This window comes from Macaca nemestrina, chromosome 13 (genome assembly GCF_043159975.1).
Source record: "Macaca nemestrina isolate mMacNem1 chromosome 13, mMacNem.hap1, whole genome shotgun sequence".
In the NCBI taxonomy this organism is placed as follows: Eukaryota; Metazoa; Chordata; class Mammalia; order Primates; family Cercopithecidae; genus Macaca; species Macaca nemestrina.
This window is the reverse complement of record NC_092137.1, coordinates 63,405,123-63,420,795: the sequence shown is the minus strand read 5'-3', so window position 1 is coordinate 63,420,795 and position 15,673 is coordinate 63,405,123. Positions and strand designations below refer to the sequence as shown.

The 15,673-nt window shown below is 33.5% G+C and overlaps 1 protein-coding gene and 1 long non-coding RNA gene across 11 annotated transcripts in view; one reads left to right on the top strand and one right to left on the bottom strand.

Annotated features, from left to right (window-relative positions):
- The window catches only part of LOC139357877 (uncharacterized), a 40,166-nt gene extending 31,749 nt beyond the window's left edge, over window positions 1-8,417 (bottom strand). The window contains exon 1 of the long non-coding RNA XR_011611811.1: window positions 8,169-8,417. This is a non-coding gene — a long non-coding RNA (uncharacterized lncRNA). The remainder of the gene's footprint in view (window positions 1-8,168) is intronic.
- WDPC (WD repeat containing planar cell polarity effector) overlaps window positions 1-15,673 on the top strand; it is a 675,061-nt gene that overhangs the window by 622,801 nt on the left and 36,587 nt on the right. For 6 of the 10 annotated variants that reach the window (XM_071076806.1, XM_071076808.1, XM_071076810.1 and 3 more), the window contains one exon: window positions 8,389-11,368. In XM_071076806.1, the coding sequence (XP_070932907.1) occupies window positions 8,389-8,614 (226 nt within the window). In that variant the 3' untranslated portion in view covers window positions 8,615-11,368. Of the gene's footprint in view, window positions 1-8,388; window positions 11,369-14,816; window positions 14,882-15,434; window positions 15,467-15,673 lie in introns of those variants that run through there. The other 4 variants (XR_011611802.1, XM_071076813.1, XM_071076811.1 and 1 more) reach the window with 2 other exon arrangements.

Here is a 15,673-nt window from a genome sequence, read left to right as displayed (position 1 = left end):
CAGAATACTCGATACTAAAAATCCAAGAGAATGTTGCAAAATGTATTCATGTACTTTTGCTTATGTAAGTTATTTGATCTTTTTACCAGAAGGCCCTAAACATTTAATCATTGAAATATAAGAGTATAGCTAGGATATTTCTTGGAGCTGATTGTTCTGTTATAATTTTTCTCAGACACCCAAAGTGCACTTTCAGGAAAAAAGTATTGAACTTTTCAAACAAGTATCAAACTTTTCAAAAAAATAAAATATAAGGCAAGGCAAAAGCAGAACTACAGTTTTCAAAAACTCAGTGACTGAAAGTGTGAACCAAGGATAGTATAGTCATCCATGATCTCCTTCAAGTATGAACGCTAAAAGAAACAGTTTTCAATATAGGGAATTCTGTACCCATGAACCTTTCTTGAGGAATACTAGAGGAAGAGTTTCATCTAACCATGAGATGAGTAAGAAAGTGTCAGTACAAGGACTGACTGTATTTTAATAAATATAAATGTAGACAGAAGATAAAAGGGGTGGAAGACCCATATACAAATACTGTATGTTGTGATTAAGTAGAAGTAATACAGCTTTAGAAAATGGGAGTGGAACAGAGAGTTAAAGAGTAAGATAGAATAAGCTCACTGATTGTTGTGTAGCCAATAGGTGGGAGTTAAAAGATAAAATAAAAGTTAACTAAGAAGAGACTAAGGGCATTAGAAAAGATACAAGTACAAAGGTAACCACTAGAACAAAACCACAAACTTTACTACCTACCATTTACTTTTATTTATGTTTTTTAAGAGATGGAGTCTCACTGTATTGCCCAGGCTGGAGTACAATGGTTATTCACAGACACAATCCCACTACTGATTGACCCACTCTGTTTCCAGCCTGGCCCAGCTGACCCCACCTTAGGCAACCTGGTGGTCCTCAGCTCCCAGGAGGTCACCATGTTGATGCCAAACTTAGTGTGGTACCCAATGGGCATTCTGCAGCCCAGAACTCCTGGGCTCAAGTGATAAATAAGTGAGAAGAAAGGAAACACACATCAGAGAGAAACATAGCAAATATATCAAAATTCACAAAATTATAAAATATTAGTAAAAGAGTTGAAACCTAGCATATCAGTCATATCAATTAATGTAAATTGACTCACCTCACCTATTAAAAAAAAAAAAGATTTTCAATGTGCTCATAAAGCAAGATCCAGCTATGTACTGCAAGAAAGACATACATCTAAATAAAATGATTCAGAAAGGGTAAAAATAAAGGAATGGGAAAAGATATTCAGGCAAATGAAAATAAACCAACAGAAACCATACCAATTATAGAATTCAAGCCCAAAAGCATAAAATCCAACAAAGAAAAGCAATTAATGCAACTTTCACAAAGATAAAACACTTAAGAATATTTGTACAACAAATAATATAGAAGCCACCTTTATAAAGGAAAATCTATAAAAGATGCAAGGAGATATAGAGAGATATGAATAATAGGAGATTTTAACTTACTATTTTTTTTTTTTTTTTTTTTTTTTTTTGGCAGGGTCTCATTCTTGCCCAGCCTAGAGTGCAGTGGCATGATCATGGCTCACCACAGTCTTGACCTCCTGGGCTCAGGTGATCCACCTCAGCCTCCTGGGTGGCTGGGACTACAGGCATGTGTCACCACACGCAGCTAATTTTTTGTATTTTTTGCAGAGATGGAGTTTTGCCATGTTGCCGAGGCTAGTCTTGAACTTCTGGGTTCAAGTGATCCACCTGCCTTGGCCTCCCAAAGTGCTGGGATTATGGGCATGAGCCACCACACCCAGCCTAACTCACTATGCTTACTACAGAATAGATCAAGTAAGCAAAAAGTAACAAGAAATAATACCTAAACATAATAATGTAGATATTATGAATATTCATCAAATTCTATTCCTTGATAAAAGAGAATAAGTTTTCTTCCTAAGAATTCATGGACTATTTACAAAACAAGTATGTTACTTGCCAAAATATATCATTAAATTTCACTAAATATTACAAACACTCTCCATCCACAATGTAATAAAACCAGCAATGTTTAACAAGAACCAACATGCCCTTCCTTGTATAAATTTTAAAACTTTTTCTCAAACAACTTTTGGATGAAAGAAGAAATACAACATGAAATTTCTAAGACGTAAGTATAATAAAACACTACATATCAGAATATATGGGATGTATTTAAATAATAATCAGAGGAAAATTGATACCACTAAGCACTTTTACAAGAAAAAAAAAAATGAAAAAAGAGAACAATTCTAACTCAAAAGCTTTAAAAAATAACAAGAAACTAAACCAAAATAAAGCACAAGGAAAGAAATAATAAAGATAAAACCAGAAATTAATGAGGCAGAGCAGGCATTGGCAAACTTTTCTCCTAAATGGCTTCAGTGTAAATATTTTAGGTTGATGGACCATATGTTCTCTGCTGCAACTATTTAACTCTGTTGTAGCACAAAAACAGTCATAGACAATACATAAATGAATGGATGTGGCTGTGGTCCAATAAAACTTTATTTACATGGAACTGGAGAACATTATGTTAAGTGAAATAAATGTTTTTGAAACAACAAAATAGACCAGCTTGATCAAAAAAAGAGAGAGAAAACACAAACATACAAAATAAGAAATGGCAGAAGGAAGGAGGGAGAAATTAACCATTTAAACAAGAGAGGGTTTTTTCTTTTTAGTCATAACAGACTACTTTGCAAATTTCTGTGCAAATGAATTGGAAAACTTAGAAAACAATAGATAATATACTAGTTAAATACAGATTGCCAAAAGTGTCCGCCATTGAATTTAGAAATCTGAAGCACACCAGTTTTCATAAAAGAAATAGACAAGGTTATTAAGAAATTACCCTGTAAAAGAGCAAAAGGCCCAGATGACCGGCTAGAATTCTACCAAACCTTCAAAGATCAGATATTCCCAATGCTGTATAAATTATTCCAAAGCACTGAAAATAAAAAAAAAAATTTTCTACAGAAAAATGACAAGCCAATATCATCCATGTAAAAAATATTAAGTAAAATATTAGTGAAAAAAATCCAACACTTGGATCTACCCTGAAAATACAAGGTTGTTTTAGTGTTACCAAATCCATTAATATCATATACCATATTAATAGATCTAAGGTTGATAAAAATCATACAATTATTTATATAGATGTTGAGAAAGCCTTTGACAAACTTCAGCTCCCATTCCTAACTAAAACACAACAGGAATTGAGGGACACTTACTTTACATAAGAAAAACAATATTTTTTTAAATTCTCTTTTAAAGTTTCTCACTTTGTCTCTTACATACTGTCACATATCTTAAAAGATTCGAAAGTGATTATTTTAAAATTCATTGTTCCAATCTCTGCCTTTTAATTGGAGGGTTTAATCCATTTATTATTAATGTAATTACTAATAAGTCAGGATTCACATCAGTCATTTTGCTGCCATTTTCCACATTTCTTGTAGCTTTTTATTCCTCTATTCCTCACTTATTGCCTTCTCTTGTGTTAAGTAGGTATTTTAATATCCTTGTCGTTTCTTTGGAGGCTTTTTCTTTGTGGTTTACCTGATGATTATAAATCTTAATTTATAACCATTTAGTTTGTTTTAATATCAATTTAACATCAATAGTATATAAAACCTTTGCTCCTGTATTGCTCCATTCCTCTCTCTAGATCCTTTGTGTTGTTATAAATTATATCTTTATACATACACATTTGTGTGTAACAAATTAAAACCTTAAACATTATATTGGTCTGACCTTGCATTCTTATAAAGAAATACCTGAGGCTGGGTAATTTATAAAGAAAAGAGGTTTAATTGGCTCACTCTTCCTCAGACTGTACAGGAGGCATGATGCTAGCATCTGCTCAGTTTCTGGGGAGGCCTCAGGAAACTTACAATCATGGCAGAAGGCAAAGGGGGAGCCAGTACTTCACATGGTCAGAGCAGGAGGAATAGAGGGGTTTGGGAGGAGGTGCCACACACTTTTAAACCACCAGATCTCATGAGAACTTACTTGCTATCACAAGAACAGCACCAAGGGGACAGTGCTAGGCCATTCATGAGAAACCACTCCTACGATCCAATCACCTCCCACCAGGTCCCACCTCCAACTGTGGGGATTACAATTTGACATATGTCAAATTTGATTTGGTGAGGACACAGATCTAAACCATGTCAGACAGTGTATAAACAAAATGGATGATCCTAGGACTAAATTAAAAATAATTAGATTAGGTACAGCCCTAAACTAGTTCTTATATTTCAAATAAGTCAACTTCTCTGGTTGCCTCAATTTTCTCATTTGTATTAGATTATCCTTTCCAAGGTCTGAAATTATTTGTTGTAGAACAAATAAACCTTGTATTGCAGTAAATATATCTACTTTGATATTTACAGCTAGAAATTAACTACAATATTGGTTGGTTTCCTGCTATTATAATGAACCAGTATTGAATTCATACATAAGAAACTCCAAATGAAATACTATCTTGTTAAAAGTTGTTAAATTTTGGCATGATTTTATTTGATTCATGTCTAAGCAGTTTTCCTTTAAGTTGGAACAAACCAAAAATACTCATCTATTCAGAATCCTGGTGTGTGCCTATAAACAATATAATGGATGAAAATTTTCAGTGTTTACAAAACAAAGAAATTGTCAACAGAATGCCTGGCAGTAGACTTACCAGGAAAAAAAAAATTACAGCCTATAATTCATGAAGATTGGCTCAAAACAAACTGTCCCTGCCAACAGAAAATCTGACAATTATTCTGTTGTCTAATTTGGCTCAGCCTAAGTTGACCTTGTTTATTCATCTCAGTCTTTTAATTCTTGTTAACTTGGCATGAGAGGAGAACATATGGTGTATGTCTAGGAAGTCCATTTCTGTATCTTAAACTGAAATAAATGTAGAATATACTAAGCATTTCCAGTGTGTTGAGCTCTTAAGGTAGCTTTAATGTATATTACATAAAACTGTAAGTTCATATTGTGCCCACTAGGTGCTTTATGTTTGCTGCCTATAAAACCAGAAACTCACTAGAGATATCCTTTTCTAAGACTTGGTATATGATTAAATGTGTCTAATTTTAAACATCTTTTCAAAGAAGACAATCTTAAGCTCTTTTAAAACATAAAAATGAAAAGGTATAATCAATTTGGCAATCTAAAGATGTTTACACGTTTTCAATGGCTATAGCTATTTTTAAGAAAACTGATAATGTGAGAAAGACAATGGGAGTTGAAGAACAAAAAGATTTCCATTTTCTCTCCAGCTTAATCTGGCCTATTTTCTTAGTTTCTTTTTCTGATCCACTAAAGCTTATTGAGAAGGAAAAGTTATATTTTATTGTGGCTTTAATCTGTCTCAAGAAAAGCTGGAAGGAAATGAGTTGCTTTATAGATGTACAGCTCTTTTATGGAACTGCAGTTAGTTCTCCAGTACCAGAACTAGACAAATGAAAACCTTAGAAAATCTAAAGCACCAAATTTTATGTATTTTAAGAAGTGTTTTCACTTGGAATGTTTCATTTTATTTTTAGTAACTAAGTCAAATGAGGTATAATTTCATGTATAAAGCCTTATCTATATTACATGTTTTGAAATCCTTAACCATTTTTAGTGGACTTCATGTGACACTTACTATTTGCATAGTACTTTTATCCCACAAAGCTCAGAGCATTCAAACTTCATAAGTTGCATTCAAAGATATAATTTTTTAGCTATAGGGGTTCGTATTTACCCAAATATTCATTATCTGAGACCCTGTAGTTATGAGTTTACATAGAACAATAGTCCTTATAATATGAAATATTTAATAATAAGTTAACTACTTGTAAACTCAGTCCTCTCCCCATTCAAATATCCCTCCCCAGTGAAGACTAGCATTTATCTCCACCTATGAAATATTAGTTTATCAGTATTTTCACTGACTGTCAGCTCTTTAAATACCCAACACAGCAATACAAACATATTTTAAAACTACTAAAATTCTTGCAAAAACAATATTTCATGAAGTCAATGAAAGAGATATTAAATGTTCAGATCTCGTGTAAAACTACTGGTAAATCAGGAAAAGGCACTGAGACCAATTAACTTAAAAAGAGAAATTCAACAATAATAATAAAACTGCAGATGAATTTATCAAAGTATTAATACAATCCCTCAGAAAAATTAAGTCCTCGAATATTTTTTGAAAAAAATGGCCGTCTTTCTGAACTTGTATGCTGTGCAAGTTGAATATGAAGTCAAACATGCCATATCATACTGTAAGACAATTTGGTCCGAAAAAGTAGAACCATTCCCCACTCTCCAAATCAAACTGACTCTCTGTTCCATCTAAGAATTTATGCACAGATGGCTGGGCACAGCAGCTTACGCCTATAATCCCAGCATTTTGGGAGGCTGAGGCAGGCAGATCACTTGAGGTCAGGAGTTCAAGACCAGCCTGGCCAACATGGTGAAACCCCATCTCTACTAAAAATAAAAATACAAAAATTAGCCAAGTGTGGTGGTACACGCCTGTAGTCCCCGCTACTCAGGAGGCTGAGGCAGGAGAACCGCTTGAACACAGGAGGCGGAGGTTGCAGTGAATCAAGATCATGCCATTGCACTCCATGTCCAAAAAAAAAAAATGAATTTATGAACAGTTGAAATTATAACATATTTTATTAATACAAGATAAAATAAGCTTATCTATATATTTTTACCTCTTATTTTTAGTCAGATTATATTGTCACCATTTACTATGATTTTCAACCCCATTTTAAATTGATTCACTTTAGGGACTTTTTTTATTTTACTTTCTGAAAGCAGTTATCCTCAGATATGGACCTCCTGCAGCTTTGTTAGTGAATAATGAAATATTGAAATATGTGTTTCAAAATCATGAAATACTACTATTGCAGAACAGCCAGAAATGTCTATCTGCTTTTACTATTTTTCACTATTTCTTTGAGTCTATTTATTATCTCTGTGCCATATTCTTTGAATCTAGGTTCGCATACCTTTCTGTGTCAAAGAGGAGTTACAAAAAGGTTAAGAAATTAAAACTTTTAGAGAGGGAATTATGGAAAGTGAAAAGCAACATAAGGAATATGGTGTCATGTATATATACATGCAAAAATTATAAATAATAGATGCTTTTGTCTTGCTGTTTCATGCACAAGTGAAAATAGAGCTAGACAAGGGTACTGAACTGCCTTCTGCAGATATGACAGAGCCCCAGAAAATTCCTTAAGTATGCCCTGACACACTTTCACACCATCATGTAATACTTTCCTTACAGACCATATCTATTAACTATGGTTCAAGGTACATCAAGCTTTGTATGCTTCCTCCCAGAGATACACTGCATATCTGGAACAAGGAAGAAGAGAACATGTCATCTGCAAATCCCCTATATTTATACATTTTTATTATTTTGTTTTCTTACTTATGGTTCTATAAGCAAATTTGGGGAAATTGTTGCTTTGTGTCCCAAGTAATATATAGTAGATGGTACTGTGGGCTTCTTATTACATCACAACATGAGGTATATAATGTCTTTCAGGGAAACAAAGACTGATTAATGGAATTCTCCATTATAAACTTCCCCATCAACCTTTCACCTGATGTTTTTGAAATCACTGATAAACATTGCCTAGATTATTTTATTAGGGGTTGTGAAATAATGATTTTCTAATTTTGTAACTCCTGCATTTGTAAGTTTGAGTACTTCTATACATAATAAAAGTTTCCTTATCAACGATTCAGTTACCTTGAAAGGCAGAGTAAATGCTTGATAACCTCCCTAGATTTATCAGTTTTTAGGATAATAAATTAACCCAGCAACCCCCAGTAGTGGCCACTATTTTGGGTAGTAGGGGAGGGGAGGTTCATACGGATTTTTAAATATCATTTGATGTGTTTTAATCAATTGTGGTCAATATTCTTTGTGATGGTCAAATTTGTAAATCAGCATCAATCTTTCAGAAACTAATTTTAGCAACATATAACAAAAGCCTAAAAGTGCTATAACTTTAAATTTCATTTTTGTAACATAAACATAAAAATGTTAATCGCATTGTTGTTACATAAGTGAATGACCTAAAAATATATATGGGGAATTAATGACTAAATTACAGTATATCTAAATAACAGATACTATATACTCACTTAAAATCATGATTATCAGGTTCTAGTTCCAGGTAAGATGGAGTAAGCACATTCCTCCTGTCTCACCCATTGAATGCAGCTAAAAATCCTAGGTAGAATATATTGGAGCAGCTGTTTGGGGACTCTGAAAAGTAAATAATACAGAAGAAATGAGGAAGAAGAAAAGAACTTGAGGTGCCTCTGAACCTGTGGCGAGTTTACTAGTTATCTTTTCCTTTAGTTCACCACCAGTTGGGCCTAGAGTCAAGTGCAACCATGGAGGTACATGGAAGCATAAGGTAACTAAAGATGCAGCTTCCTGGATCCAGAAAGCACCAAAGGAGATTGCAGACATGAAAGCTTGTGAAAACAACCCCATTAAATTGTTTATAAACTCCGGGGCTTACCCCAAGGTACGCATGTGTGGATCTGATTCTAACCAGTATATAAAAGACTTTGAGATCTAAACTGATAGATAAACTATCACCCAGGTTATATGTTTGCTGCTGGATGGTACACACACTGACAGCACTGCAAATATCACCAAATAGCACAACAAACAGCCCTGCAAAGAGGCTTTGAAAAGTAAACTGACATACCATAGCTCACAAAGGAACACTGTAACTTGAAGCTAAACATAATAAGTGCTTGCTAAAACAAAAATAACATTCATCACAGAATTTTAACAAGACCAAGTCTTAAAATATTCAAAATGTCCAGGATACCAAAAATTACTTGATATATAAAGCGGCACGAAAATCTCAACTCACATGAGAAAAGACTATCAAAAGACAATAACGCTGAGATGACAAATGTTGGAATTATCTGACAAACTTTAAGGAGCTCCAACAATCATTAAAATTACTGAAACCAGCCAGGCATGGTGGCATGCACCTGTAGTCCCAGCTACTTGGGAGACTGAGGCAGGAAGATCACTTGAAGCCCAGGAGTTGGAGGGTAGCCTAGGCAACTAGTGAGACCTCATCTCTTTAAAAAAACAACCACCACCACCAACAACAAAAAAAACAAGTATCGAAAAGAAATAGAAGGTACAAAGAAGAAACAAAGAATTCAAAAGTAATTTAACCAAAAAAAAAAAAAAAAAAGTTTTTTTTGAGACAGGGTCTCATTCTCTCTCACAGGTTAGATTGCAATGGAGCAATCACAGCTCACTGCAGTCTTAACCTCCTGGGCTCAAGCGATCCTCCTACCTCAGCCACCCAAGGAGCTGGGACTACAGGTGCATGCCACCATGCTCTGCTAATTTTTGCTTTTTTTTTTTTTTTTTTGTAGAGATGAGGTTTTACCGTGTTTGGTCTTGAACTCCTGAACTCAAATGATCCAACCACCTCAGCCTGCCAGAGTGCTGGGATTACAGGCGTGAGCCACCATGCCTGGCCCCCACAAAATTTTTTAACTCATTGATAGGTTTGATAATAGCAGAATAGAGGTAACACAGGAAAGTCAATGAACTTGAAGACAGATCAATCAAAAGCATCCACTGAATGACAGAGAAAACATTTTTTTTAAAAAAAGTGAACTGAGGGGCCTGTGAGGCAATGCCAAAAGGTCTAACATTCATGACATCAGAGCCCTAGAAGGAGAGGATAAAGAACGCAATGCTGAAAATATATATATAAAAAGAATACCTGAAAACTTCAAATTTGGTGAAGGAAAACTAAGCAAATATGTTTCCAGTAGATTTGTTATTAAAGAATTACTAAAGGAAGTTCTTGAGACATAAGGTAAATGGTACCAGAGGGAAACTTGGGACACTAGGAAAGAAGGAAAAGATGATAAAAGTCAATTTATCAAGGAAGCATAACAATTCTAAATGTGTTTGCATCTGACAAGAGAATGACATAATATATAAGAAAAAATGATAGAGATCACAATGGGAACAGACAAATCTACATTTGCATTTGTAGACTGCATCAGTGCTTTCTCAACAACTGATAGAACTAGTGACAGAAAATCATTCCACCCAACAACAGTAGAACACACATCCTTTTGCAGTGTATGTGAACATTTACCAAGACGGACCATATCCTGGGTCATAAAACAAACTTAAAAGAATACACAAAGTATGTCCTCTGACCATAATGGGAATGGATTAGAAATAAATAACAGAAATAGAGAAAATTCTCCAAACACTTAGAAATTAACACACTTCTAAATAATCCCTAGGTCAAAGAGGTGGTCTTAATGAAATCAGAAAAGATTATAAACTGAGAAAAAAAAATCACAACTTAAAATAAGAATTTTATTCAAATAAATGCTTATATTAGAAAAGAAGAAATGCCTCAGTCAACAATCTAAACTTCCATCTAAAGGAACTAGAGGAAGAAAAGCAAAGTAAACTCAAAGGAAGCAGAAGAAAGGAAATAATAAAGAGCATATATTATTGAAGTTGAAAACAGAAAAATTAATGAAGTCAAAAGCCTGTTTGAAAAGATCAACAACACTGATAAAACTCTAGTCAGACAAAGAGAAAAAGAAGACATAGATTGTTGATATCAGGAATGAAAGAGGGTATATTATCTTAAACTTTACCGACATTAAGTAGATAAAAAATAATGTCATGAACTACTGTATGCAAATAAGCTTAACAACATAGTTTGAATGGAATAATTCCTTGAAAGCCACAAACTACCAAACTGGCAGAAAATGAAAGAGATTATCTGAATCCTATGGCTATTAAAGGAATTAAATTTGTAGTTTAAAACAAAACAAAAAACTCTGTAAAAGATATCTCCAGGTCCCTATGGTTTCACTGGTGAATTCGTTGAGAGAAAAATATACTATCAATTGTGCACAGTTCTTTCAGAAAATATAAGATGATGACTCAACACACCCCAGCTCATTTTGAGGCTACTACCCAAAGATAGTACAAAAAAAGATATAAAGCAGTCCCATGGAATTTTTTAAAAAAGAAAAAAAAAAAGAGAGTACAAAAAAACTATAGACTACTGTCTCTCATAAATATAGAAGTAAAAATCCTCAAGAATTAAGAATTTAGCAATATATAAAAATAATAATATACCAGAATTAAGTGGGATTTATCTTGGGAAGGCACAGCTTATTCAATATTCAAAAATTAATGGAATCCACAATTTTAAAAGTATAAATAAGAAAAATCAACTGATCAAATCAACTGGTATAAAAAGCATGTCTGACAAAATTCCATACCCATTCATGATTAAAAAAAAAAAAACAGAAAACTAGGAGTAGAAGGGGGCTTCCTCAAACTATAGAGAGTTTCTACCAAGAAGGAAAAAAAGAATACTATACAGCTATTATCCTACTTGATAGAGAAAGACTGAATGTTTTCCTTGTAAGATTGGAAACATGGTAAAAATGTCCACTTTTACCACTCTTATGCAACACTGCACTAAACAAGAAATGAAACCATCCCTTTTTGCAGACAAAATGGTTCCTACAACTAGTAAGTGCATTTAGCAAGGTCACAAGATATATGGTCAACACATAAAACTCTTTTTTTTTTTTTTGACACAGAATCTCACTCTGTCGCCCAGGCTAGAGTGCAATGGCACGACCTTGGCTCACTGCAACCTCCACCTCCCTGGTTCAAGCAATTCCCCTGCCTCAGCCTCCCTAGTAGGTGGGATTACAGGCGCATGCCACCACACCCATCTAATTTTTTTGTATTTTTAATAGAGATGGGGTTTTACCATGTTGGCCAGACTGGTCTCGAACTCCTGACATCAGGCAATCTGCCTGCCTCGGCCTCCCAAAGTGCTGGGATTACAGGTGTGAGCCACCGCCGCAGCCCAATTGTATTTCTATATACTAGTAATGTACAACTGAAAACCAAAAAAGCTTTTTAAATTACAGTAGCTCCAAAATAAATGAAATACTATGTTATAAGTCTAACAAAACATTCCATCTGTATGCTAAAAACTTAAGAAGATTAAAATAAATGGGCCGGGCATGGTGGCTCATGCCTGTAATTCCAGCACTTTGGGAGGCCAAGGTGGGCGGATCACCTGAGGTCATCAGGAGTTCGAGACCAGCCTGGGCAACATGGTGAAACCCTGTCTCTATTAAAAAATAAAAAAATTAGCCAGATGCGGTGGCACGTGCCTGTAGTCCCAGCTACTCAGGAGGCTGAGGCAGGAGAATCCCTGGAATCCAGGGGGCAGAGGTTGCAGTGAGGCAAGATCCTGCCACTGCACTCCAGCCTGAGCGACAGAGTGAGACTCTGTCAAATAAATAAATAAACAAATAAATGGAGAGACGTGTTTATGGTTTGAAGACTCAATATAGTAAAGATGTCAGCTGTCTCCTGACTGATCTAAAGATTTCTGATTAATCTAAAGATTTGATAAAATTCTGATCAAAATCCCAGAAGAATTTTTTAAAGATATCAACAAGCTGATTCTAAAATTTATACAAAGAGACAAAGAAGCTAGAATAACAAGAAACATTTTGAAAAAGGGAAATAATGTTGGAAGAATCAAACATGATCTTAGGACTTTTGCTAAAGCAGGAGCTGACAAACATTTTCTGTGAAGGGTCATTTAGTAAAGATTTTTGATTTTGCAGGTCACATAGTGTGTCACAACTACTTAACTCTGTCATCATAGCAAGGAAGCAGCCATAGATAATATAAAATGAATATATTCCAATAAAACTTTATTTAATAAAATATGTATGAACTGGATTTGGCCTAGGGACTGCGGTTTGCCATCCCCAAAGCTATAACTAATCAAGAAATTATGGTATTAGTAAAAGGACAGACACACAGATTAATGAAATAGAACATATAACCCAGAAATAGACACATATAAATATGCCCAGCTGATTTTTGACAAAAGTACAAAGGTAATTCAATGGAGAAAGGATAGTTTTTCAACAAATGGTATTGGCACAATGGACATCTATAAACACACAGACACACAAAGAATCTCAAACTAAACCTCATACATTACTCTCAAAAATTAACTAAAAATAAATCATAGCTCTAAATATAAAATGTAAAACTATCAAAGTTTTAGAAGAAAGCATAGGAGGAAATATTTGTGACCTGGGATTAACAAAGAATTCTCCAACTAGACACCAAAAGCATGATCCATTTTTTAAAAATTGGTAACTTCATCAACTGTTGTTCCTCAAAAGGCACTGTTAGGACCCTGAAAAGACAAGCTGTATGATGGGAGCAAATATTTGCAAGTCACATATCCAGCAAAGGAGTTGTATCCAGAATATATAAAGAACTCTCAAAGCTCAACAGTAAGAAAACAAATAGCCCAATTACAGTGGTCAAAAGACTTGGATGGACATTTCAATAAGGAGATATATGAATAGCAAACAAATAAATTTAATATCATTAGCTATTTGGGAAACTGAAATTAAAACCATGATGAGATACCTCTGTATACCTATTAGAATGTCAATAATTTTTAAAAATACTGACAATTTCAAGTGCTGGTGAGGATGATGCAAAGTAACTGAACTCTCATTCATTGTTGCATGAGATGTAATATAAAATGGTACAACTCTTCTGGGAAACAGTTTTGCAGTTTCTTATAAAGTTAAACATGTATTTACCATATGATTCAACAATCCCATTAAGTATTTACACTAGAAAAGTAAAATCAGATTCACACAACAACCTGTACATGAATGCTTGTAGCAGTTTTATTCATAATTTTCAAAAACTGAGAAAAATGCCCTTCAACAGGTGAATAAATAAACTGGTACACGCATCTGTAATGGAAGACGGCTCAGCAATAAAAAGCAGTGAACCACTGATATACATTTAACAACTTGGATGAATATCAGGGCATTATACTGAATGACAGAAGCCAGTCACAAAAGTTTATATGGTGTAATTCCAATTATATGACATTCGTAAAGTCAAAACTATAGTTATGAAGAACATTTCTGTGGTTACCAGGGTGTATAGGTTGAGGGGAGTGTGACTATAAAGTATATAAGGGAGGTTTTTTTGGCATGATGAAACTGTTCTATATTCTATTTGTAATAGTAATAACAAGAATCTAAACATCTGTTAACATTCACAAAACTCAATACCTTAAGAAAGTCAATTTTAACATATAAACAGTAAAAATTTTAAAACAAAAAATATATAATAAGTGAAAGATGATGACATGAAATTTCACAAGACCATATTACCTCAGTTTTATTTTTTTAAAAGATACATAATAATAAGTAGTGGAGCTAAATATCCAAAGAAGAGTTCTGGATATTTACATTATTCTTTTTCTGTGTTTTGGCGGGGGGGTTTCTATATCAAAAGTGAATTACTTTTACAAGTTTATAAAACTTTATCATTCATTTTAATTTTGTAATAACCATGAGTTCAGAGCATCACATTTGGTTTCCATGATTGTTTTTCTTAAAACTTCATATGTAAAATACATTATTTGTATGTTAAAGTTTAATTTAGCTGCTCTTTGAAATGTCCTGTAAAATATTTAATGGTGGAAAAATTAAAAGTGCCTTTCTGTGTTTTTAAATATAATGGTATTTAAATGATTACTACATTGTTGAAAGTTTCCAAAGAAATTTTTTAATTACATTTTTTAACCCAGAAATTTTAAAATATTTTAATGCTTTAAAATCTATAACTTATACTTAATCTTAAAATTTTCTTTTTTAATCCTTTTTCCAAATAATTGACAGAAGGAATGAACTTGAAAAAGACATCTGTTCTGGATTTTTGATGACTAATACCTGTAATGCAGAAGGTAATGGTATTCAAGAAACCTAAGTATTCAAAGTATAACAGAAAAACTATGTTATAGCTTGTAAGAACTTTCAGTAAATTAATAAAAATAAGAAAACTCTGAGCATTTCTAGTTGGTATAAGACTGCTTGTGACTGATACAAAATACCAAGTTGCCTGATTATTACAAAGGTGAAATTTCAATGATCATACAAATAAATATATATAAATTTGGAGATCTTGTTAAAAAGTTGATTCTGATTCAGCAGATCTGGGCTGGAGCCTATGGCTCTGCATTTCTAATAAGCTCTCAAGTGATATGCTGCTAGTATATACTATAGTATATACTATACATAGTAAATACTGTAACACAAGGTAGCCATACATATATGTATGAAAATGATTGGTACTTTCATACTATGTTAAGGTTTGCTTTTTTATTTCTCTAGAGTTTTCAGCATTTTAACTTATTTGTTACTGTTTTCAGCATTTCTGTTTTTAGTGTTGTAAAAACTTTTTCTTAAGGTCCTTTATTAGATTTTTAATATAATTAATGTTTTAATCTTTTACTTTAGACGGAGAACTGAGAGAAGACTGCAGAGAACAGGTAAAACACTTTCCCTGTTTATCACTAGACATTTAAATTCTAAGAGAAAAGCATAATGTATATGATCATTTTGAACTCAAGAAATGCTATCTATTGGTCTACATTAACTGGACTACATTAACTACATTAACTGGTCTATATTAACTACACTAACAGCTTCTAAAAAACTATTCAGCTTTTCAGTATTCCCAAGTTGTAATTATTATT